The 25,363-nt window shown below is 33.6% G+C and overlaps 1 protein-coding gene across 4 annotated transcripts in view; it reads right to left on the bottom strand.

Annotated features, from left to right (window-relative positions):
• The window catches only part of LOC145259810 (coiled-coil domain-containing protein 13-like), a 161,652-nt gene that overhangs the window by 98,052 nt on the left and 38,237 nt on the right, over window positions 1-25,363 (bottom strand). For all 4 annotated transcript variants that reach the window (XR_013864211.1, XR_013864213.1, XR_013864212.1 and 1 more), the window contains one exon: window positions 20,737-20,876. Coding sequence is in view for 1 of the 4 variants with exons in the window: in XM_080117603.1 (XP_079973729.1) it covers window positions 20,737-20,876 (140 nt within the window). In the remaining 3 variants the exon portion in view is untranslated. The remainder of the gene's footprint in view (window positions 1-20,736; window positions 20,877-25,363) is intronic.

Raw genomic sequence — 25,363 nt, 5'->3', positions numbered from 1 at the left:
TAGCCATTATATATAAAAATGATTTCATAAAATCAACAGTAGGTTCTCTACAGTGCAATGTATTATGGACTAAGTCAGTGCAGGGAGGAATGTAAAGCTTCCTCCCGATGCACTGCGATGGGTCCCCAACTAAAGAAAGCAATCAAATGGCCGATTTCACCGATTTCAATGAAAATAAAATATGGGAGGGTAAAATATTCGTTGATCCTTATTAAATCCCAGGCAACGTGTATATATATATATATATATATATATATATATATATATATATATATATATATATATATATATACACTTGTGCCCGATATTATTCATACCCCTCGGATCTTTGAGATTTCTATAAGAATATTGCTCAAACCAGAAGATAGACAATATTAAAGGGATTTCAAACAATAAATCAAGCATAAGCATTTAATTTAAACTCAACAAATAAATAAATTATGCAAGTTTGAAGCATTATACTAAGAAAAACAATAATGGCACTAGTTCAAAATTATTCATACCTCTCTTACTAATCGTCAATAGCATGCCCTTTATTCTTAATAACTGCCTGTAACCGTTTTGGATATTTATCAATAAGGTTTTTACAAGCATCAACACTGATTTTTGACCATTCTTCAATGCAGTAGTTCTCTTAATCCCTCAAATTTCTAGGTTTCCGCTCTTTAACCTCAGTTTTCAATATGTGACAGAGGTTTTCAATAGGGTTCAGGTCAGGACTCTGGCTAGGCCATTCCAAAACATTAATGTGATTATCCTCAAACCAGTTCTTGACTATTTTGGCAGTATGTTTTGGATCATTATCCTGTTGAAGGACCCAGTTTGGTCCTAAATGGAGCTTCTCCGCATCCTGTCTAATGTTTTTCTGGAGTATCTCCAAATATTGCTCCTTCTTCATGGTTCATCTATCTTGACCAAACTACCTGGACCACTAGCCGAAAAGGAGCCCCAAAACATTAGGCTACCACCACCATGTTTCACCGTGGGGATGGTGTTCTTTGGGTTGTAAGCTTCTCCTTTCTTCCTCCAAACGTAAGAAGCATCCATATGGCCAAACAATTCAATTTTTGTTTCGTCAGTCCACAAAATACTTGAAAAAACGGACTCTGGAGAATTCACATGGGTCCTAGCAAACTTTAGACGTGCTGCAAGGCCTTTTCCAGTGTGCAATGGAGTCCTTCTTGGTCTTCTTCCTTTCAGACCATTTTCATGCAGAGTCCTTTGCAATGTTTGCCTTGATATTTTTATGCCAGAAGACTCCAGATTTTCTAAAATGTCCTTAGTAGTGGTGGTTGGATTTGCATTAACACTTCTTACAATATTCCTGGTGGCTCTAGCAGACAGTTTCCTTTTCCTTCCTCTACCAATCAAGTTGTTTGTTGTGTGGTGGCTCTGGAATTTTTTGATGATGCTCTGTACTGTTGCTGTAGGGACCTCAAATTTCTTGGAAATTGACTTGTAACCTAAACCATCCTTATGTGAATTCACAATTTTAGTCCTAAGATCATTACTAAGCTCTTTTTTCTTCCCCATTCTAATAATTTTTATTCTTTTTTTGGTTTTCAGTTGATATCATTTTAATTTCTGAAAAATGCAAAAAACGAAATGAAATTAATCAAAGGTTGTATAAAAGCATTCAAAATAAGAATCAAACAGGAAACAAACAGTCAGAAACTCGATTAATACTGAAAAAATAAGGGGGTATGATTATTTTTGAACATTGCAGATTTTATAAATAGCTGTATATTTCTGTTATTACAAGTATCCCGAGATTTTAAAATGACGAAAATGATCAGAAGAGGTTTATTAAGAATATGTATCAATATGGACGTAAACAATAAATTCTTACAAAGTTACACCTAATAAACTCAATTTTCAAGAGGGGGTATGAATAATATCGGGCACAAGTGTATATATATATATAAAGAGAAAGAGAAAGAAAATTAAAACTGTAAGTTGAACTTTACAATCAAAATTTATTGTTCGACTGAATACTCCAAAAAACAATTTACAAAGTCCTTATTCCGTGGAGTTTCAAAGAATGCTATTCTTGCTATTCTTCTCATCAGAGGACAGAAAGAAATCAGCAAATTATATTTGTAGCAATGCTAGAATTTGATAGTTATGGCGTTAAGTAAAACTGCAATTTATTTTAGTTATAAATTGCCAAGAAAAACAAGTGAAAAAATGCTGGATATGCATAAAAAAATATAAGAACTGCGCAAAATATTTTAGCTTTCATGAAAATTCTTTTAAGGTAATCCAAAAGGCGAAAATAGTTCTTCAGAGAGAATGGAGTCCAAAATTAAATCCATTTTAATTATGCATATAGTGGGGTTGGAAAGTTTTCAAAGCAGCCGAAATAATGAAAACTGTTTTTTTCCGGACAGTACATAGTGCTCCATAATATATATATATATATATATATATATATATATATATATATATATATATATATATATATATATATACACTATACTATATACACTATGCTATATATATATGCTATATATATATATATATATATATATATATATATACACTATGCTATATATATGCTATATATATATACTATATATACTATATATATATACTATATACTACATATATACTATATATATACTATACATATATATACTATATATATACTATACTATATACATATATATACTATACATATATATATATATACTATACACACTATACTATATATATATATATATATATATATATATATATATATATACTATACTATACTATATATATATGTATATATAAACTGTAAAAAGTCTGATCCGTATTGCAAATAAACAAATAAAATGAGGTCTACAAAAAGCCACACATTCCTTTCAATTCTACTAACAGGCAGACTTCAGTCTTTGCTTTCCAGTTTCAATGAGGCATAAGAATGGAACGCGTGTCGGTGGATAATTATTTTTTATTTTCGAGGTGCCTTCAATAAGTTTCCAGACTTTTTTCGATAGTACACACATGAAACTCTATTCTCCTTTGAAGTAATCTCCTCCGTCTGCAATGCACTTGTTGTACTGTTCCAACAACTTCTAGAAGGTTCCATGGAAGTCTTCTTGCGTAAGTGTGCCAATGGCCCTCCTTACAGCCACTTTTATCTCCTCAATTGTCTCATAATGACAGCCTCTAAGGTTTTCCTTGAGCTTAGGGACTAACCAAAAGTCACAGGGAGCAAGGTCTAGACCAAAGGAAGAGTGAGGAACTGTCTTGATGCCCATCTTGGCCATAACAACGTCTTTTTTTTCTGATCTTCTCTGAGCACCTTAGGATAAATTTTGCGCAAATCTTCCGCATCTTCAGTTCCTCACAAATAATCATGAGCACAGTTCTCATACTGACATCACACCGTGGACTTATTGTCTCTATTGATACACGAAGGTCCTTATCCATAAAACTTTTTATTTGACCAATCAACTCTGGTGTTATGACTTCCTTACTCCTCACACCTCTCATTCCTCACAGACTCTTTGCCTTCCTTGAATCTCTTATGCCACTCAAAAGCTGATGCCTGATTCATGCAAGATGAACCAAAAATAGTCTGAAACATTCCATACGTTTCCAAGTTTAAAACCGAATTTTATTACATATCGTTCTTCTAAAGTGTCCTCACGTCCAGATTGCATTTTTTAAATTCACCAACTGTGACGATCAGGCTTTAGTAGGGTGTATTTCAATTCCTGCTGTAGCTATTCATTTGAACCTGAAATCATAAAATCGGTCAGTCATCTCTTCAAGAGTCTATGACAATTTATTTTAAATGCCTGTACAAGAAAAGTCTGGAAACTTATTGAAGGCACCTCGTATATCTTTTAATCTATCTGTCCCTCTGTCTGTCTATCTGTCTGTCTGTCTCTCTCTCTCTCTCTAGCTCTCTGTCTGTATATCTGTCCCTCCCTACTTCTCTGTATCTTTGTATCGCTCTATCTATTTTTAATGTCTTTACCTCCCTGTCTATTTTTCTTTCTTTCTTTTTTTCTACTCTCTTTCTTTCTCTATTTCTCTGACTATTTCTATCCTCTTTACCTCTCTATCTGCTTGTCTATTTGTCTTTCTCTGTTTCTACTCTCTCTACGTCTCTGTCTCTCTTCCCTTCTTCTTCTTCTATAAAAATAGGTTGCATTTCTCTTGAATCTATCAATCACTTTTCTAACCAAAATTATTCTACAATTTTAGGTTGGTTCCAAAATCAAAGAACTCGAAATTAAATTAGATCAAAATGAAATGCCCAACTTGAATGGATATTATCGATTTTGAACGGGGTAGTCTTTCTCTTTCAACGCCCACGTCTTAATAAATACACCAGTTACAAAAAAAAAAAAAAAGCAGATAATTATACACGCTCCCCACAAGTATTTACTCATCTAAAATTCTGACTTTAACAGCTATGGATGCCTCAAATAACAAAATTATTCTCCATGTCTCCTTAAGACTATCCCAGTCTAAGAATAATCTACACAAACTAGTGATGGGACGATTCCAATATTTTTCCCCGATTCCGATACAATTACTGATTCCATAGTAAATTCTCGATTCCGATACAATTACAGATTCCGATTCTTTATAAATCTCTAAATATTTAACTATAGAGTTGTTATTTTTCCTCGATTTCTGTAAAAAAAAAAAAAAAAAAAAAAAAAAACACATGTTAAATGTGCAGATAGTTTCCCAAATGTCAAAATACATTTGTGAAAGATGATCTATTGATTTTAGCTTTATTGGTATTTAAAAATCAATAAATATTGATTATTTTATCATTATTACCTGCAATGAAAGATTGATAAAAAATGAAATCTAATAAAAAAAAAAAGAAAATCTAATAAAAAAAAAGAAAATTAAAAGAATCGTTTCGGCATCGGGAAATAGGCACCAATTTTTTTTTATTCTGATACCGATTCCGATACCCCCAAATTTGTCGATTTTTCTGATTCCCAATTCCAATTCTGATTAATCTTCCCAACACTAACACAAACGTTCATTAATGAAAATCACACTTTTCTAATTACAAATGGCACTATACTGGCAGCGATGGCATCCTAGGAACAAGATGTAGTATCTGTTCTGGTGTGACTTGATGATGGCCTTTGTGGTCATGCTACAATAAAACAACACAGGGCGAGTACTTGATATAAATCAGTCAAATTCTGTGTGTGTGCGTGTGTGTTTGTGTGTGTGTATGTTTGTGTGTGTGTGTGTGTGTGTGTTTGTGTGTGTGTGTGTGTGTGTATGTTTGTGTGTGTGTGTATGTTTGTGTGTGTGTGTGTGTTTGTGTGTGTGTTTGTGTGTGTTTGTGTGTATGTTTGTGTGTTTGTGTGTGTGTGTGTGTTTGTGTTTGTGTGTGTGTATGTTTGTGTGTGTGTGTGTGTTTGTGTGTGTGTTTGTGTGTGTTTGTGTGTGTGTTTGTGTGTGTTTGTGTGTATGTTTGTGTGTGTATGTGTGTGTGTGTGTTTGTGTGTGTGTGTTTGTGTGTGTGTGTGAGACCGTCACATAATATAGAAAAAAGGGAACCCCAAACATTGTCCATCGCTAGATGTCTGGTCACATTGCACCCCCTCCCCCCAGCAATTTTCTTCTCAGCCTGATTTATACTTGGCCGACTTTGACTCCAATCTCTCCAATCTCTCTCGGGGACCTCTAAGCTGCCAACTGTCTCAAATTGGAAACTGTCTTCAACTATCGCAAACTCAACACTATCCATAAACTGCCCCTAACCATCGTAAACAATGAGCAAAACTCACTGCCAGTTCTAAAAATATCTATAAACTAACTCTAGATATATTACCCTCTATGTCTGATCTTTTGTCCCTGTTACTGCCACACCTTGATGAACAATCTTATTTCAGCTTTCTTTTGTGTGCCTTGGTAAACAACTTCCTCCTCTCCTTGTCTTTATATTAACTTACTCTCTCGACCTTTGTTCTGATGATAAGCTTATTTCCTTTTTTTCTTCATTTCCTAACACTTGGGGATGAGGCAGTGACGTCGATAGTATCACACTAGTGATGCACTTTGTCTTTTCTATCTTCGGTCAGTGATGTAGGTATCCTTCTAAATAGAAACAATTTTTTTTTCCCCCCCCAATCCAAAGTGCCCTTTTTTTTGAGGAGCTTGATTTTCTCCACCTTCAAAACCAATTTTGTGTCTAATTCTGCCCTTGTGAGAAGATCACTTTTCGCTTGGTTGTGTCTGGATTTTCGCTTGGTTTTGTCTGGATTTTCTCTCATCCATCGCCTCAATGTGTTGATTCAACCCTTCTCTACCACTTCTTAATGTTTATAAGCGTTCAGAGAAAGAGCGAATCTCTCTTTTCATCTGATTTACATAGTGTGTTTGTGCACAAAGTACACACGTATGTAAATTAGATAAAATGATAGGACTCTTTGTAATATTGTGAATGGACGTCTGTTGAACAGCAGTTATATTGGTTAGTATGAGTTAGACAAATATTTCAGGGCGTAGTGAGACAAAATTCTGCAAAACAAACTGGTTTCCCAGTTGAATCATAAACAATTGTGACCAAATTCCGAAGTTAAATAAGTTAGACAGAAAGATATCTGACAGGAAAGTAAAGTCATGACGTCATGAATGTCGAATGAACAAAGAAGGAAAGTTTTCGGTTCGTGCTAGAAACTAAGACTGAACAGACGTTTAACAGGTTTTACTAGTTATGTACGACAAATTAAGGTATGCAAGCTGCGCATGCCAGTTATTCATTCATGTGGTGTCTAAATATCACATGTTCAGTCTTAGTTTCTAGCACGAACCGAAAACTTTCCTTCTTTGTTCATTCGACATTCATGACGTCATGACTTTACTTTCCTGTCAGATATCTTTTCCTGTCAGATATCTTTCTAGGCACCTTAAACAAGTTTCCAGACTTATTTTGTACAGGCATTTAAAGTTGTCATAGACTCTTAAAAATTCAGTATGTCAATGAAAATTCAGTGTCGTGGAGCTTTGTCGGCATCCAACCGCTGAGCTGAGTGTTGCCGGTCGTTGTAAAGAATTCATTTTTCATCGTAAGTCACAACCCCATCAATCATTCTTGTTGCATAAAAAAGGAAAGATGACACTTCATAGCAGCATTTCTTTTGGTTGTTGTTCCATGTGTGAGGCACCCATCCATCAAATTCTTTATCTTTCCAATCTCTCAAAAGTGGTTGGAAATCGTTGTATACATTATGTCTAATTCAGAAGCAAGTTCTCAAACATGGATCGGCTTCAACTAAGGCTCTTAATTGATCATTGTTAACATCCGATGGCCGACCACTGCACTCAGCATCTTCAAGACTCTCGTCGCCATCACAAAATTTCTTAAACCACCATTGTGCTGTGCATTTAGTAGTTGTTCCTGGACCAAACGTTTCATTGACATTGCAAGCTGTTTCAGCAACTTTCCGGCCTAGCTTGAATTCAAATAAGAAAATTATGCAAATTTGCTTTTTTTTCCATCTTGTATTCAACGTTCTGAAAAAAAAAACATAATTGTTTGAAAACGATTGTAGTTAAAACGATTAGATAATGCGAAAAACGTTCTTTAAAATGATATATAAAGTAAAGGTACTGTAATAAAAACTTATTTGAAAATACATCATTTGAAATCAAAATTAAAAATTCTACAAGAATCTTCTTGTTAACCTAATTATATAAAAATAATTTCATAAAGTCAACAGTAAGTTCTCTACAGTGCAATATAGACTACAATGTATTGTGGATTAAGTCACTGCAGGGAGGCATATGAAGCTTCATCACAGTACACAGCGAAAAAAAATTTCACCCATTTTAATGACAATAAAAATATGGGAGTGTGAAATCCCGTGTAATGTTGCGTTTCCATGCTACTTATATACGTATAAAAATCACTTTGTATATATGAGTTCATTTCCTATGAACTTCAAAACAACTTGGCCAATTTTTAAAAAATTTCATACAAATGTACTTCATGTGCATAGGAGTGTTTTTAGATAGGTCTTTTAATTGGAATGCCTCTGATAAGTATCCAAAATCAATAATCGAACGTCCAAGGATGGAATATTGTTGCCATATCTGGGCAGGAGCTGCTAAAAACAGCCTATCCTGCCTTGACAGAGTACAAAATAGACTTCGTGGCTTAGTAGGGGATGCCCTTTTCTCTACCCTGCAACCTCTCTCCCACAGAAGAGACGTTGCAAGCCTATCTTTGTTTTATCGTTATTTCCATGGCAGATGCTCGTCTGAACTCCAATCTCTGGTCCCCCCTCGCCAATCTTTCACGAAAAACACCCGTCTAGCTGAATCCACTGTGAAAAATTTCCCCCACTCTATATCTGTGCCTAAATCAAAACGCGGATTCCATGAACAAAGCTTCTTTCTTAGAACTGCACGCCTGTGGAACTCTGTTCCGTCTGCCTGCTTCCCTCCGGACTACAACTTGGATGTCTTCAAGTCCAATGTTAACAAATTCCTAATGAACCGCCCCCTTAAGTAAACACTTCAGCAAATCTCCTCACTAACTTAATGTACTTGCAATAACCCTTATCCCTGAGTAGCTTCCGGGCCTTGATAAGTGGTGATCACTGTGTAAAAAAAAAAAAATTCCATTAAAGAAGGAGCAGTCCGATTTTAACCAAAGGTAACACCTTATACAGCCTAACATCACAAGTGCATTTTAGAAATTTTATCACGACACAAACATATGGCAAATAATATGAAGAGTAGAATCCTTTATATGTGAAGCTTCCTCCCAGTGCATCACTGTGGGTCTCCGATCAGAATAGACATTCAATCGATTTGATGGAAAAATGGGCGATTTCACCAATTTCAATGACAATAAAAGTAACAGATGCGTGGAATATTCATTATATTGCTCGATTATTAAGAAAATTAAAAAATAAAAGTGTAATATTTGTTTATATATGTATTACAGAAGACCAGAACAACGTTGGTACCATCGGTTTCAAATCCAAATAAAGAGCATCTATAATTGGTCTCCTCTACCAGACTCTCTTTAACTCTTGTTAATTAATGTCTGTCTCCCTGAAAAATGATGATCAAGAGGCCTATTATAAATTGCCTTTGTTAGGATTTAAAACTGACGGTACTGATGTTCTAATATCTTGTCACACACACGCACACACATCTATAATCACATTTACATATTAGTTCTCTCGTTAGATCACGTTGACACACCAGTTCTCGTAAGATCACCAAAGTTAAGCGATGTTGAGTTTGGCCAGTACTAAATACGTGACCAATTTGGAAAACTAAGCGTTAGGTGTGCCAATAAATGAATCTACAAATCATCTTCTTCTATATATATAAAAACGAAAATGTATGTATGTATGTGTGTATGTTTGTGTGTCTGCTAAAAACTTTCGACAGACACAATGAAAATTCACAAACTCGGTATCATATTGAAGCACCATCCTTTGCTCGAAAAATATCGAAAAATTGGCCAAAAACGTTCATTTTTTTCACCCCGAAATCGACAATTTTCGACAGGGGGTGGGGTCAATAAAAACGGTCTTCTCGTGACGACGACCGGTTCTACGCATGCGTCAGATGACGTCATGGCCTGATTTACTTTAAATAGGTGAAAAACTGATTAAATTTCATGTACGTCGCGTTAGCTCAGTTGTTAAGACGGTTGGTTCATTATCTAAACATTTTGGGTTCGAATCGTGGTGTGAGATGTCTTTATTTATTTTTCGATTTTTTAAATTTAAATATTGAACCACTGTTATTTAAGCCATTTTTCACGTAACGATCGTTTTTCTGTTTTATTTTTTTTTACTTCGCTTATCCACCCCCGACCACACACCAAAAACCACCCGAGTACCAACCAATTTTTTAAATTTTAATATCGAAACAGGCTTATTTAAGCCATTTTTCACGTGTTCGTTTTTCTGTTTTCATCGTTCGTTTGCCTTACGTTAGTTTTTTTTTTGTTTTTGTTCGATGTTTTGATTACTCCCCCCCCCGCCCGCTTAAGATTTAATGTTGTTTTCTTTTTTTACTTCGCTTATAACAAAAGAAACCTGGTCATTGACCTCATTTGCTGAATAGCTTCCGTTGTTGTCGTCGTAATGCTCGACGACTTCTGGGCGCACACCTGTCAATTTGGTTCTTACTTAAATAAATTCAAACATCTTTCAGTAACCCATTCTGGCTGGCCGATTTTATTTTCAAACTTTGCCTCAGGGCTTCAGGTTTGATCCTACCCCCCCCCCCCCGGATTCTTTTTTATTTAACACCACACACACCTCCAAACACCCGGGCAACGCCGGGTACCCCCGCTAATCTATATAAATCTCACCTGTCTGTTTAAATGTATGTATGTATGTATGTTTGTATGTCTGCCTAAAACTTTCGACAGAGGCGACGGATTTTCACAAGATCTGTATCCTTTTGAAGCTCGACCCTTCGGACGACAAATATCGAAAAATTGGCTAAAAACATTAATTCCTTCATTCTCAACTGGCCAGTTTTCTACATGGAGGGATCACTTTATTCGCCGATATTTTCGAAAGTCATCCCCTTTTTTCGATTGACTAGCCTTAATTTAACCCTTCGCCACTTCCGGTTTGGCGATGGGCGCAACAGCAAAGACGTCACTCTTTTTTTTTTCACGTTTTTTTTTTTTTTTTTTACTCAACGCACACCTCGAAACACCCGGCACCCAGATTAGTTTTAGTATAAAATGTCACATCGATGGTTGATATGCCATAAAACACAACACCACCATCCTCTCTCTCTCTCTCTCTCTCTCTCTCTCTCTCTCTCTCTCGCATATAACAATATTGCATGAATCCAAGGAAAAAAACGTAGAAACATGTTTTTAATAGAATCGAATATTAAACACCAGAGCAACACTATCACTCGCTAAACATGTCTTTTTTTTTTTTTTTTTTTTTCAAACTTCAGATTATTATTGATTAAGCTCCAATTTTGTCAGATTATAATTTGTTTCCGGTAATTAATCTACTTAATGAAAAAAAAAAAAAATCAGCAGATGTTTTGTTCATTCGTTGCTAAAACTACCATTTTTTATTTTTTGATTTCATTTACATTTCTTTTTAATCTTTTCATCCTATTTAAAAAAAAAAATTTAATCTTTTTTATAATTTTTTTCTTTTTTTTTTTCATCTACTCATAAACAGCCTCCCCCTCCCGCTCATTGCATATAATTATCTCCCTTTTTTGAACTTTTTTTAAATTAAAGTCATTATTACGTGAACAATGGTGAATGCTTCGCTCAAAATCGATAGCGTTCCCGACAGACCTCTATTATTATACTAGAGCTGAGTAAATCAACATTTGTTTCACTAAAGCTTTTCTCCTTATATATTTTCATCACATATACAATACTAGCAGAGAGACCTAACGTTACCCGGGATTGAATGAGGGTTAACAAATGTTTCACGCTTCCATATTTTATTGCTGTCGAAATCAGTGAAATCACCCATTTTTCAATGCAATCTATTGATTGGCTCCAGTTTGCGGACCCAGTGCCACCTCGTAGTGACTTATTCTGCAATACATTGTAGTTTACATTGCACTGTAGAGAACCTACTGTTGATTTTATCAAATTATGTTTTATATAATGGCTTCAACAATAATAGAGATAGAAAGAGAGAGAGAGGGGGGGTATATAGAGAGAGATAGAGGGATAGATATAGAGAGAGGGAGAGAAAGGGAGAGAGAGAGAGAAAAGGGGTGAAGAGACAGAGAGGGATAGAGGAATGAAAATAGAAGATAAAAGTGTGATAAAAAAAAAGATAGGGAGAGAAAGAAAGAGAGAGTGAGAGATGGTGGGAGAGAGAGAGAGAAAGAGAGAAACCGAGCGAGAGAAACGGAGGGTGAGAGAGTGAGGGGGGGAGATATAGAGAGAGGGAGCAAAAGGGAGAGAGAGATAGAAAAGGGGGGAAGAGACAGAGAGGGATAGAGGAAGGAAAGAGATAGAAGTGTGATAGAGAGAGAAAGATAAGGAGAGAGAGAGAGAGTGATGATGGTGAGAGAGAGAGAAAGAGAGAAACCGAGGGCGAGAGAGAGAGAGAAAGAGAGAGAGAGAGTAAACTTGCAAGTAAACAATACACCGCCATATATTATTCCATGTTCATTTTTCCATGACGGTTATTCCTCCTCCTCCTCCTCCTCCTCCTCCATCATCATCATCATTATCATGATGATGATGATGTCCGTCAGTCTTGACGACGACTAGTCGGAGCCTCAGTGCTTTATCCTTCGGTGTTGGCATAGTCCTCTTTCTGTGTGAAACATCCGGTCACAGGCACTGCATACGTGGGTGCCAGGGTTGTGTCGTCTATAGTGTCTCAGCTCTAAGGCTTCTCCAATCTTTCTCTCTATTTCTTTCTTCCCTTTGTGGAGACTGTTCCGCCAACCACTCCTTTCTTTGGCTTGTTCCTCCCAACTCTTAACATTGATGTTCATTGCCTTCAGGTGCCGCTTTGTTACATCTTTGTAGCGAAGCTTCTGACCTCCTACCTTGCGATTTCCATTTTCCAGTTCCCCGTAGAGGATCATCTTTGGAATTCGGTTTTCTTCCATTCTAGTAATGTGCCCGGTCCATCGTAGTTGCATAGTAGCAAGGGTAGCTTCCACACATATTTAGGTTTGCTCTCCTGAGAACTTCCGTGTTTGGTATAAAGTCACTCCATTTGATCTTCATGATCCTTCTCAGGTGTCTCTGTTGGACGGCTTTCAATCTCCTTACGTGTTCTCTATACAGAGTGTAGGTCTCTGCTGAGTACAGCAGGGCTGGCAGGACGATGGTTTTGTAGACTGTGCACTTCGTCTCGAGCCGGATATCAACCCTTGTCCAGAGCCTCTTTTCTAGTTTGCCAAAGGAGGCACATGCGCTTTGAATTCGGCAGCTTATTTGTTTGCCAGCACGGTTATCAGTGCTCAGAGTGCTTCCAAGGTATTTTAAGTTTTCAACAACTTTTAGCACCTTGCTGTTGATTGTTATCATAGGCTCTTACGTATAGCCTATATTCAATTATACTTCTTATACAATTATATTGCAACATTAAAAATCAATTTTTAATGAACAATTTATTTTTATATTGCAATGTGATTGCATCATAAGTAAATGTGTTAGTTTAACGTTTAAAAAATATATACTGACCACTAAAGCACCAAATATCAAGGGAAATATGGAATTGGAAAAAATGTTTTTTTGTGCACGTGACTAATTCTAACAGTAAAGTCACAATCGATATTTTTCGTCATTTGTCGGGACATAGGAAAATTTATTATTACTATTATTTGATAGTAAATATATTAAAATAAACCGTATTAATCTAAAAGCAAAATAATAAAACAATCGCTAAGAAAAAACAATTTTTGTTGTGTTCAAAGTGATAGACTTCTGCCAAGAAGAAACGATTTCGAAAGAAAAAAAGTTTTTTAATATTGTAATATTTTTCATCTTAAATACATAAAAACACACTTGGGTCACATAAAAACGCTATAGCAAAATGTTGAGGCAATCGGTTCAGTAGTTTTTAGATTATAGGTAAGTAACAAACATACATTTTCACTTTTTATATATATAATGCATCGCTGGATTGCCACGAATAACAGGAACGTACCCAGGGAGATGAAAACAAGGTTTCCGGCCACCGTTATGGTCTTTGGTGTTGTTTCAAGTAATGGCCACATCATGGCACCTCACATCTTCAAAGTCGGTTTGAAGTCAACACCAAAGTGTACCTGGATGTGCTGAAGAGTGTGGTGATCCCCTGGTGCAGTTAGGTGGCGGCTGGCAGACCCAGGGTGTGGCAGCAGGCGCTGGCCCACAAGTCCAAAGAGACTTGGGCTTGGCTTCAGAAGGAGTGCTACGAATTTATACCCTTCTCTCACTGACTCCCGCTCCCTCCTCCCTGCCCTGAACTCGCTGGATTACTTCGTTTGGTCATACATGCGAGAACATCACCAACATGACCTCCCACAACACCAAAGCCAGTCTAATTGCCACCATCTGGCAGGTATTCGCTAAACTCTCGTCAGCACTTGTGGAAAAGGTATGCTCCCAGTTCCAGACCTGTATCGAGGCGGTGATTGAGGTTGAAGGCGGCTACATTGAATAGATGTCAGCTCTACTACATAATCGAGTTACTGTAATTTTCAGGTTATGAATGAATACGTTCAATCATAACAATGCAATTTGCAATCCCCTCTGATCCATTCGAACATTATAAAAAAATTGGAGGCATTATTTTTGGAATGTATCTTGTGTGTGTGAGTATATATATATATATATATATATATATATATATATATATATATATATATATATATATTCTATCTACTATTATATAAAGGAACTCTGTGTGTGAGAGAAAGTTCCCTATGGGCTCTGAAGCGTCTGGACTAATTCTTATGAAATTTCACACACAGGTACTTTATGTATCTGGCAGTGTTCTTAGGTAGGTTTTGTATCGGAATGTCATTGGTAAATATTGATTGAAAAAATCAGATGAAAGAAGGAACAGGCGATTTTGACTAAAGTTAGCACCTTACACAGCCTAACATCACAAATGCATTTGAGAAGTTTTATTACCACACAAGCAGAAAGGCCCAGCATATAAAATTATCAGTAGGTTCTTTGATATGATATGGGCGCGTTTGAAATCAGTGTTTCTGTTTAGAGCACAATTGAATCATGATAGTTAACTTTCGTATTTTAAACTTTAATTCAAGCCGTTATATCAGATTGACACCAAAGTTCTTGTGGTTTTTAATTTTTAAATTTAGACGAACATATCTCGGCTCAAACAAAAATTTATTAATCGAAATAAGCACCATCAGAATCAACACACGTTTGCCAACGCAAAACAAGTGTATTTATGCCAGTAACATAAAAATCTTGCGTTCTGGTGGCAATGAAGTCGCTGAAGGCGTTCTTGATATAGCTTAGGTTTTTTAAGCATTTCTCATGCAGAAAGTTGTTGGGCTGCTTAAAAAAGTGATAGTCGGTAAGTGAGAGGTCTGGGGAGTATGGTGGATGGGGCAATTTCGTAACCCAATTCGTTCAACTTTTGCAGGGTCGGTTGAGCAACTTCACTTAAAATACTCTACTCCTTAAAATACTCTGCTCCTTTAAATACCCTGCTCTTTAAAATACACTACCCCTTAAAATATCCCACTCTTTAAAATACCCTGTGTTGTATATTGGTTTATATTGGAAGAGATGATATATACAAATGTGTCATGTGTTATATAGTGGATGTAAGATATTGTTCTTTTAAAAGACAGATAATAAACGTATAAATCGTATGTATGTTGTTAGCCAGGGGACATGATATTGACGTGTAAACCGAGTCATGTTGTATCAGACTTATCACACGGGATATTTTTACAGTTCATATATAAGAAGAATAATATATGCTTCATACCTTGTTGCAATATTTTAGTGTGTAATGGGGTATGATCCCACACAGTCGGACGATTCTATTTATAAACGATGCTGCTAAGAATTGACGAATCAAATTAATTCACGTTCTGCTACAAACCAATCAGGAACCAGAATTGCTTCATAAATATTAAACCTTTTCTGGAGCAATTTCACATGTTCTTTCCCGGGTTTCGACACGGTAAGAATATTTTGTTCTGTGGAACTGTCTACTACAAACAAGTCACCTACCAGGACTTGTGTGTAACAGCGAACCATCTGAAACTGTTCTGAAACTAAACATGGCTTACACTTCTAGAGGTTATGGGCCCAGCGTGCGTCTTTATTTCGATGGATCCGAATCAAAGTTCGAATTGTGGCAAGTTAAATTTCTGGGATATCTGCGAATCCAAAAGCTACACAAAGTACTAGAAACACAACCTGAAAACAGAAACGACCCCGACTTCATTGAAAAGAACGCAACTGTCTTTGCGGAATTAATACAGTGTTTAGATGACCGAAGTCTATCACTGGTAATGAGAGAAGCCCTGGACGACGGCTGCAAAGCATTAAACATATTGAGAGAGCATTATTTATCGAAAGGAAAACCCAAAATTATTTCTTTATACACTGAACTGACCTCTCTAAAACGAATGGAAGCCGAAACTATTACTGATTATATTATAAGAGCCGAGACAATTGCAAATTCTTTAAAAATGTCTGGTGAAGTTATAAGTGACAGTCTGTTAATTTCCATGGTCCTTAAGGGATTACCGAGTGATTTCAAGCCATTTACCACCGTGATAACCCAGAAAGAAAAACCCATGACTTTTAGCCAATTTAAGGTGGCACTCAGAAGTTACGAAGAAACTGAAAAAATGATCACAGAAAAAAACGAATCCACAAATATCATGAAATTTAAAAATGCACACATAAAAACACCAAAATCGAATTATACCCATGCCAGGAATAAAAAACGCAACTTTGCCAGAAGCAGGTTTTTTCCCAAGAAAAGTACAAAAGTTATTTGTTATAATTGTGGACGACCTAATCACAAGAGTTTCCAATGTAGATACAGGACTTAAAATGGCGACTACATTAAAAATGTAGAGAGCTCTGTTAGCGAACATACATTTTTATTTTTGTGTACATTTGATGCTTCAACAAACAATAATAATTTTCTTGTCGATTGCGGGGCCACGGCACATGTGATTACAAAGGAATCTGATTTTATCAATTTTGATCCCAACTTTAAGCCACAAAATCATTTTGTAGAACTAGCTGACGGGAGTCGAGTCAATGATATCGTTTTGAAAAGAGGCAATGTGAAAATCTCGCTAAAGAACAATAAAGGTGAACAGTGTTTCTGTATTCTAGAAAACGCTCTTCTAATCCCAAAATTTAAACAAAATATATTTTCTGTACAAGCTGCCACAAAACAAGGTGCAAATATAAACTTTAGCCCCAATAAATCAAAACTGGTATACCCGAATGAAACTGTATTCGACATTAAAGAAAATGGAAGACTATATTATTTAAATAGCGTAGTCCCATCAAAAACCGCCTGCCATGATCTACAGACATGGCATAAAATTCTTGGACACTGCAATATTCCTGACATCAAAAAGTTGCCGACTGTAGTTGATGGAATGCGAATACAAACATCAAAAACCTTCAACTGAGACGTCTGTACGCAAGGGAAAATGACAAACTATCAAAACAAGATACCAGACAAAAAGGCCAAAAAAACAAATCCTATCAATGGTGCATTGTGACTTGAACGGTCCCGTAGAACCGATGGCCAGAGAACGTTATAGATATGTGTTGAATTTCGTAGATGACCATTCAGGTTTAATAATGGTTTACTTTTTAAAGAACAAATCTGATACCCTGCTAGCAACTAAGAAATATCTTGAAGAGATAAATTTCTTTTTTTAATTTTTTTTGATAAATTTCTTGAAGAGTTCTTTTAACTTCCTGCTGCTCCGTGACGAACCATGAAGCGATCAGCACCATATAATTGAGACAACTGTTCTTATTTGTGAAACCATTAAAACAACTCTTTATATTTTTGTAATATAAATTTATTACAGTTGTCTCAAATGGTTTTCACAAGATCTGCAGTTAGTCTAAATTTTCTGTTCATACAGCCCGCTCTTAGCTGTCAGTCCACCCTTGTCTAGACGTCTGTCTGCTCTGGTGGTCAATCCTCAACTCTCTGAATCTCTCCAAAACTAACTACATCACGTGTTCTCTTATGTCACCTAATTACGTGTCTCATACCAATCTAATCCATCTAGTTATTTGTTTATTCAAAACCCCAAAATAATGTTTATATATATATTTTCTATTTTCACATTCTTTTTGCGATTCACACGTCAATCATTTCTTTCACAATTTAATTGTTTATTCTTCTAATCATAATAACTGATCCAGCGACCATCCGTCGCTCAAATCAATTAACAAGAATACAATAACAATAATAATAATGTTTTGACTCTTGACCCCGCTTGCCACAGTGAACAGATACTACGCTATGATCACAGCCTAAAGGGTCATAACATTACACCTGTTCCTTCAAATACCCCACTCTTTAAAATACCCCACTTTTTAAAATATTCTACCTCTTAAAATACCTACCCCTTAAAATACCCAACACCTTCAAATATCCCACTTTTTAAAATACCTCATTCCTTAAAATACCCCACACTTTAAAATACTTTATCCTTTCAAATACCCCTTCTTTGAAATACCCTACCCCTTAAAATACCTTACTTCTAAAAATATAACCCTAACGCCCTCTGTTGTCCGAGGGCCGGGCCACATCCGTCGCTAACCTGGTTCACTTGTGATGTACTTCTGGCCATGTTCATCACTCCCAGCTCACAGGACCATAGATGCAACCCAGCAGGGCTACATTCTTAATGTCTAGTGGTGGACCCCTCAAGGGTGACCAGACTCTCACTGGTCACTGGAAAATATCTTTCTGCTGCTCAGGGCACACGAAATGTGCATGACCCTAAGTCCGTGTGGCAACATTGTCGATTTCGGCCATCACTCTGGCTTCGTGCTGGATCCAATCTATCTCTTTCATCATCTGGCGTCAAGGCATACCCGAAATAAACTGCATCTTCATTCAGGCCGGCAATCCAGAAAGAAAGAAAAACTCTGGTTCATTTTCATAAAAAACAAACAAAATAATTACTCATAAATCATTTTACACTTGTTTAAAGTCGAGTTCTTTGATCCGAACTTCATGATGCAGGTTGTATAACTTAAGTTCCTATAATTAATTTCCCAGCTAAGAACAAGAGCTTTTCAACTTAGCTCTTATGAGGGTTTCGCCCCTCCCCCCAAGCGGGGCGAGAGTGATGTGGACGTCTCGATGCCAACCAGTAAAAAGACCCTAACTCTAAAAAGCCAATCGTTTTTATAAAACTGGCCTCTTCCCCCCTCTGTCATATTGAAGATTACTTTTCCTTTTCTTTTTTTTCTCTATCCCATTATCTTATTCTTTTTCTTCTCTCGTGAACTCCTTTCTCTATCCCCTTATTTTATTCTGTTCATTTTCTCTTTTCTTGTGACCGTCTTCTTCCTCTTTCATGACGATATCTCTCCCTAGGTTCAATTTATTTATTTATCTGTCCAACTAACTTATCACTGGCTTGGTGGCCTGGTAGTTAAATACAACAGGTGGACTCAAATGACAACATCCCCCAAACACCAAAACAGACATTTTGAACCCAAGTCATTGTACCTGTTTCACTCAATTAGCTATTTAAAATTCATTTTTACCAAACGCAACTAAAAAAACAATCGCTTGTTCCAACGAATCCTATTATCAGATTTTATATTTTCCTTTCATTGAAACAGATACTATTTCTCTCTGGTTGACAGAAATCTCATAAACATGTTTTTCCTCGACCAAGTGTCAGAGTGCCCCCCCTAACCATACCTCATCCTCTCCCATCTTCATCTAGCTCAACAGGATACCTGGCATTGCCTGGGATCCCATTACAAAAATACCCTGTTCATTCAAATACCCCATTCTTTAAAATACCCCACTCATTAAATTACCCTACACATTAAAATACCCTACCCATTAAAATACCCCACTTCTTCAAATACTGCACTCTTTAAAATACCCTACCCGTTAAAATACCCCACTCTTTAAAACAAACATGATGGAACTTACATCGGTTTTATGTTATTCTATCTTAAACCTCTAGTAAATAATGCAATTAACTCATTACAGATTAATAAATGCCTAATTTGGTTCAGTCGATCTGAAATTGGATTATTAGAATATTTTAACAGATTTTCAAACATGTATCTTCTGACCAACAAAATGCACTCTTATAAATAATTCTGACGAATCCAGTATTTTTTACTGAAACTCCATGCGTCTTCATGTATGGGTAAGAAACTGCTTCTCCATATGTATGGATTGACCAGCCTCCTGGAGCCTGTACTATTTATAACAAAATATTGTAAAAAGCAAGATACGTATTTTAACAGGCACAAACCTTAAAGTATTTATACCCAAAACGTATAGTTATATTTCTTTGGGGGGGGGGAGGGGGTTCTATCAGGTACATTATTCGAGCAGTGATGTTGCATCTCTCTACCTGTTTTACAAGTATTTTAATGGTGGATGCTCTGATGAACTACAAGCCCTTGTGTCCCTTCGATGTAAATACCCCCAACAAACTCGACAAGCAGCCAAGTCCCACCCCTTCACAGTAAAGATCCTTAGATGTAAGAAGGCTTTCTACTCTAATAGTTTCTTCCCTAGAACAGCTAGACTGTAACTCCCTTCCGGGTTCATGTTTTCCCAACTGTACTGATATACAGAAGTGCAGACTCCTAAGCCATGCTTAACATTGGAAAGGGAGAGAGGTTCACGTGTTATCTTAGAGGAAGTTAATAATTAATCAGAAGGGGCCATATCTTGCTTGTCACCGTCATCCAACCTGTGGAACAGAAACTGGGAGTAAAAAAGAGCAGACACTCTAACTATAACTGAAAAAGTGTTACAGAAATAGATTCCAACCCAGAAAACAGCCATCAAAAGGTGTAAGATGGATAGATCCTAATCAAGAAAACAGCAATTCTTTTCCCTTTGTCAGAAAACATCGCAAATGAAATGAGAGGAGTAAGGAACAAAATAGGGAAAGTGAGTGTTACAAGGCTACTGAAAGCAAACCAAAGGGACACTTTATACGCTCTTACTTATAATATCTCGTTTTCGTCATCCCCAAATTGACGTTAATATACGTTACGAAAACAAGAAATGTATTTCAACAGCAACAGACCTGCGATTTTAAATCCTCACATTGTTTCGCCAATTGTTTGCACTTAGTTTTTTCACTTTCTTTTTCAGCGACAGTTTCACGTAATTTCTTGGACAATTCCACAATTTTGGCAGCCGCAGTCTCATTAGTAAGGCCAGGCACTGAGAGACAAAGAAAAAGAGATATTTAGTGCTGTCATTACTTACCTCCCTTGCCTGTCAAGAATTAAAAGACTACCGAGCATGCGCAAGTCTTAAAAAAAAGCATTGTTTATTTACTTTTACTTTACTTTATTATATATATATATATATATATATATATATATATACATATATATATATATATGTGTGTATATATGTATATATATACATATATATATGTATATAGATACATATATATATGCATATATATACATATATATATACATATATATATGCATATATATACATATATATATATGTATATATATACATATATATATACATATATATATATGTATATATATACATATATATACATATATATGTATATATATACATATATATATACATATATATATACATATATATATGTATATATATACATATATATATACATATATATATGCATATATATACATATATATATACATATATATATGCATATATATACATATATATATATATGCATATATATACATACATATATATGCATATATATACATACATATATATACATACATATATATATATATGTATATATATACATATATATATATGTATATATATACATATATATATATGTATATATATACGTATGTATATATATGTATATATATACATATATATATACATATATATATGTATATATATACATATATATATGTATATATATACATATATATATGTATATATATACATATATATATACACACATATATATATACATATATGTATATATATACATATATATATACATATATATATACATATATATATGCATATATATACATATATATACATATATATATGTATATATATACATATATATATGCATATATATACATATATATACATATATATATGCATATATATACATATATATACATATATATATATGTATATATATACATATATATACATATATGTATATATATACATATATATACATATATATATGTATATATATACATATATATACATATATATATATGTATATATATACATATATATACATATATATATATATATATATATGTATGTATATACATATATATATATGTATATACATGTATATATATACATATACATGTATATATATATACATATATATATACATACATATATATATACATACATATATATATACATATATATACATACATATATACATATATATATATATACATATATATATACATATATATATATGTATATACATATATATGATGATTGCAATGTCTTGTCAGACGAGTGCCACTCCCTCAGACATTTAAAATTCATGAGCCCAAATGCCTGAGGGAGTATCTATACAAAGATGATGTTACAGAGTCTTAGCTTTGTACGACAGCTAAGTCTCTCTCTCGGTTCAAAATGTTGAGATCCAGCAACAAGCAAGAGCAAGATAGCTAGCAACAAATTAAACTGCAGACCAGCTTAATGCGGATACTGGTCTTCCGCTTTATGGTTTTTTAAATCAGAGATTTGCTTCTCCTAGAAAGGTTGCCTTCACCACGGCTTACGGGAGCCCTCTCCACCCCAATACACATATACACAAACACAAATATACAAGGTGCTAGTTGGCCGTTGACCCAGAAAAGAGTTCACTCGCCCTTTGGATATATATATATACATATATATATGTATATACATTGGATATACATATATACATATATATACATTGGATATACATATATACATATATATACATATATATATGCATATATATATGTATATATATACATATATATATGTATATATATATGTATATATATATATACATATATATATGTATATATATATACATATATATATATGTATATATATATGTATATACATATATATATGTACATATATATACATATATTTATATGTATATATATATGTATATGTATATATATGCATATATATGCATATTTGCATATATATATGCATATATATATATGCATATATATATGCATATATATATATATATATGTATATGTATATATATGCATATATATGCATATATATATGCATATATATGTATATGCATATATATATATATGCATATATATGCATATGCATATATATATATATATGCATATATATGCATATGCATATATATATATATATATATATATATATATGCATATATGTAGAAGAAAATGTATGAATATGTTTTTAGAAAGGTGTATCAAAAAATGGAGAATAAATTTTTAAAAAAAAGGAAGGTGGTGGGTAAATCACCATTGTAAAATGCTCTTATGGTTGTCAATGGGTTAAAGTAGATTCATTTGTAAGAAAATTGCGTTAAAATAACTTAAATGTAATACGGAAATGAACGATGTAAAAAAAAAATGCAGAAAGTATTAACAATTATTTATCTGGATAATTTAAACACGAAAAAAAAATCAATTGGGAGGCTTAAAATGTCCACAGTAAAACAATGTTTTATTGTTGTGTTGATCTTTTATTTGTAAATATGTTTTTTTAATTTGCGTTACAAATAATCAACGCGATAATAAAATGTGTTTTACTGCGTACGTTTTCAGCGTCCCAATTTTTTTTTTTTTTTGTGTTTAAATTATCCATCGTTCATTTCTGTATTACATTAAGGGTTTATGTTTATGTACGCATGCGCAACCAGAAGTAGTAAACCGGATATTGGGTTACAACACCCATTACAAGGTTATTTGAGTTTTATAATTATATAGATTTTAATATGCTAGAATGTTTGCATCTTAGATTCTCTGCAAATATGCATAAATAGAATTCAGCATAATAGTGAAATGAACCCAATCATTTAATAAGAAACCATAAAAAATGAATAAATAATTAACACTCGTTTTTCAAAACAATATGCAAACTAGTTAACCTTCATGTAGTCGCTCGCATATCCATGACTGAGTATATTAAAAAGTTCGTTTTAATAATTTTAAATAGAAAAAGTAGGTTTCCAATATCAATGTCAGAGCAAGAAAACACAACTCTCGGTCATTGCAATGGCTGCCACAAGACAGAGCAAACCATAAACCTCAGTTTTTACATCAGAGTTTTCCTTCTTCTAGACGCATGTCTTAACGAAGACTGAGGGTGTATCTTTCCCAGTCGATCAAACACCCCCCCCCATATACCAACCTGGAAATTTCTATGTTCCAGTGTGGTATATACAGTGTCTACCATTCCAAAATGGCTACCCATCACCAGGCTCATGTGTTGCTTAATTTTGGTGATCTGGCAAGAACCATCATGTCAATGTGATATATATGATGCTGATGGACTCTCCCGCTGATTTCAACATATGAGCTTCCGCCACAACAACTAAATTGCTTTATGATTTGTTTATAGTGGTGAAAGCTTTGTGTAAAATCAACCATACTTTTTTGTATTACTGCTAACCTTTGTCGGTGTAGATGACTGCCTCAGGATAGAGTATACAGTAGACTGCAGGTTTTTATATCAGAGTTACCTTCTCCTAGATGCATGTCTTTAACAAAACCTGGACGTGCATTTCACCCAGTGAATTAATGCGCCCTCAAATACCAACCTGGAAATTTTTACGACTTGGTGCGGTACATACAACGCCTAGCCTTCCCAAATGATCACCCATCTGGTACTGGCCAGGCTCAACGTTACTTAACTTCAGTGATCTGACGAGAACTGATGTGTCAACATGATTGTGCGATATATATATATATATATATATATAAATATAAAATAAAAATAAAAATAAATATATATATATATATATATATAAATATAAAATAAAAATAAAAATAAATATATATATATAAATATAAAATAAAAATAAATATATATATATATATAAAATAAAAATAAAAATATATATATATATAAAATAAAAATATATATATATATATAAAATAAAAAAATATATATATATAAAATAAAAAAATATATATATATATAAAATAAAAATAAATATATATATATATAAAATAATAAATATATATATATATAAAATAAAAATAAATATATATATATATGAAATAAAAATATATATATTATATTATAAATATAAAATAAAAATAAAAATAAAAATAAATATATATATAAATATAAAATAAAATTAAAAATAAATATAAATATAAAATAAAAATAAAAATATATATATATATATAAATATAAAATAAAAATATATATATATATAAAATAAAAATAAAAATAAATATATATATATAAATATAAAAAAAATAAAAATAAAAATATATATATATAAATATAAAATAAATATATATATATATATATAAATATAAAATAAAAATAAAAATAAATATATATAAAATAAAAATAAAAATATATATATATATATATAAAATAAAAATAAATATATATATATATAAATATAAAATAAAAATAAAAATATATATATATAAATATAAAATAAAAATAAAAATATATATATATAAATATAAAATAAAATAAAAATAAATATATATATATAAATA

Source organism: Euprymna scolopes, chromosome 35 (genome assembly GCF_053919585.1).
Source record: "Euprymna scolopes isolate OS-2025 chromosome 35, ASM5391958v1, whole genome shotgun sequence".
In the NCBI taxonomy this organism is placed as follows: Eukaryota; Metazoa; Mollusca; class Cephalopoda; order Sepiida; family Sepiolidae; genus Euprymna; species Euprymna scolopes.
The sequence above is the reverse complement of the archived record's forward strand: the minus strand, read 5'-3'. Positions and strand labels throughout refer to the sequence as shown.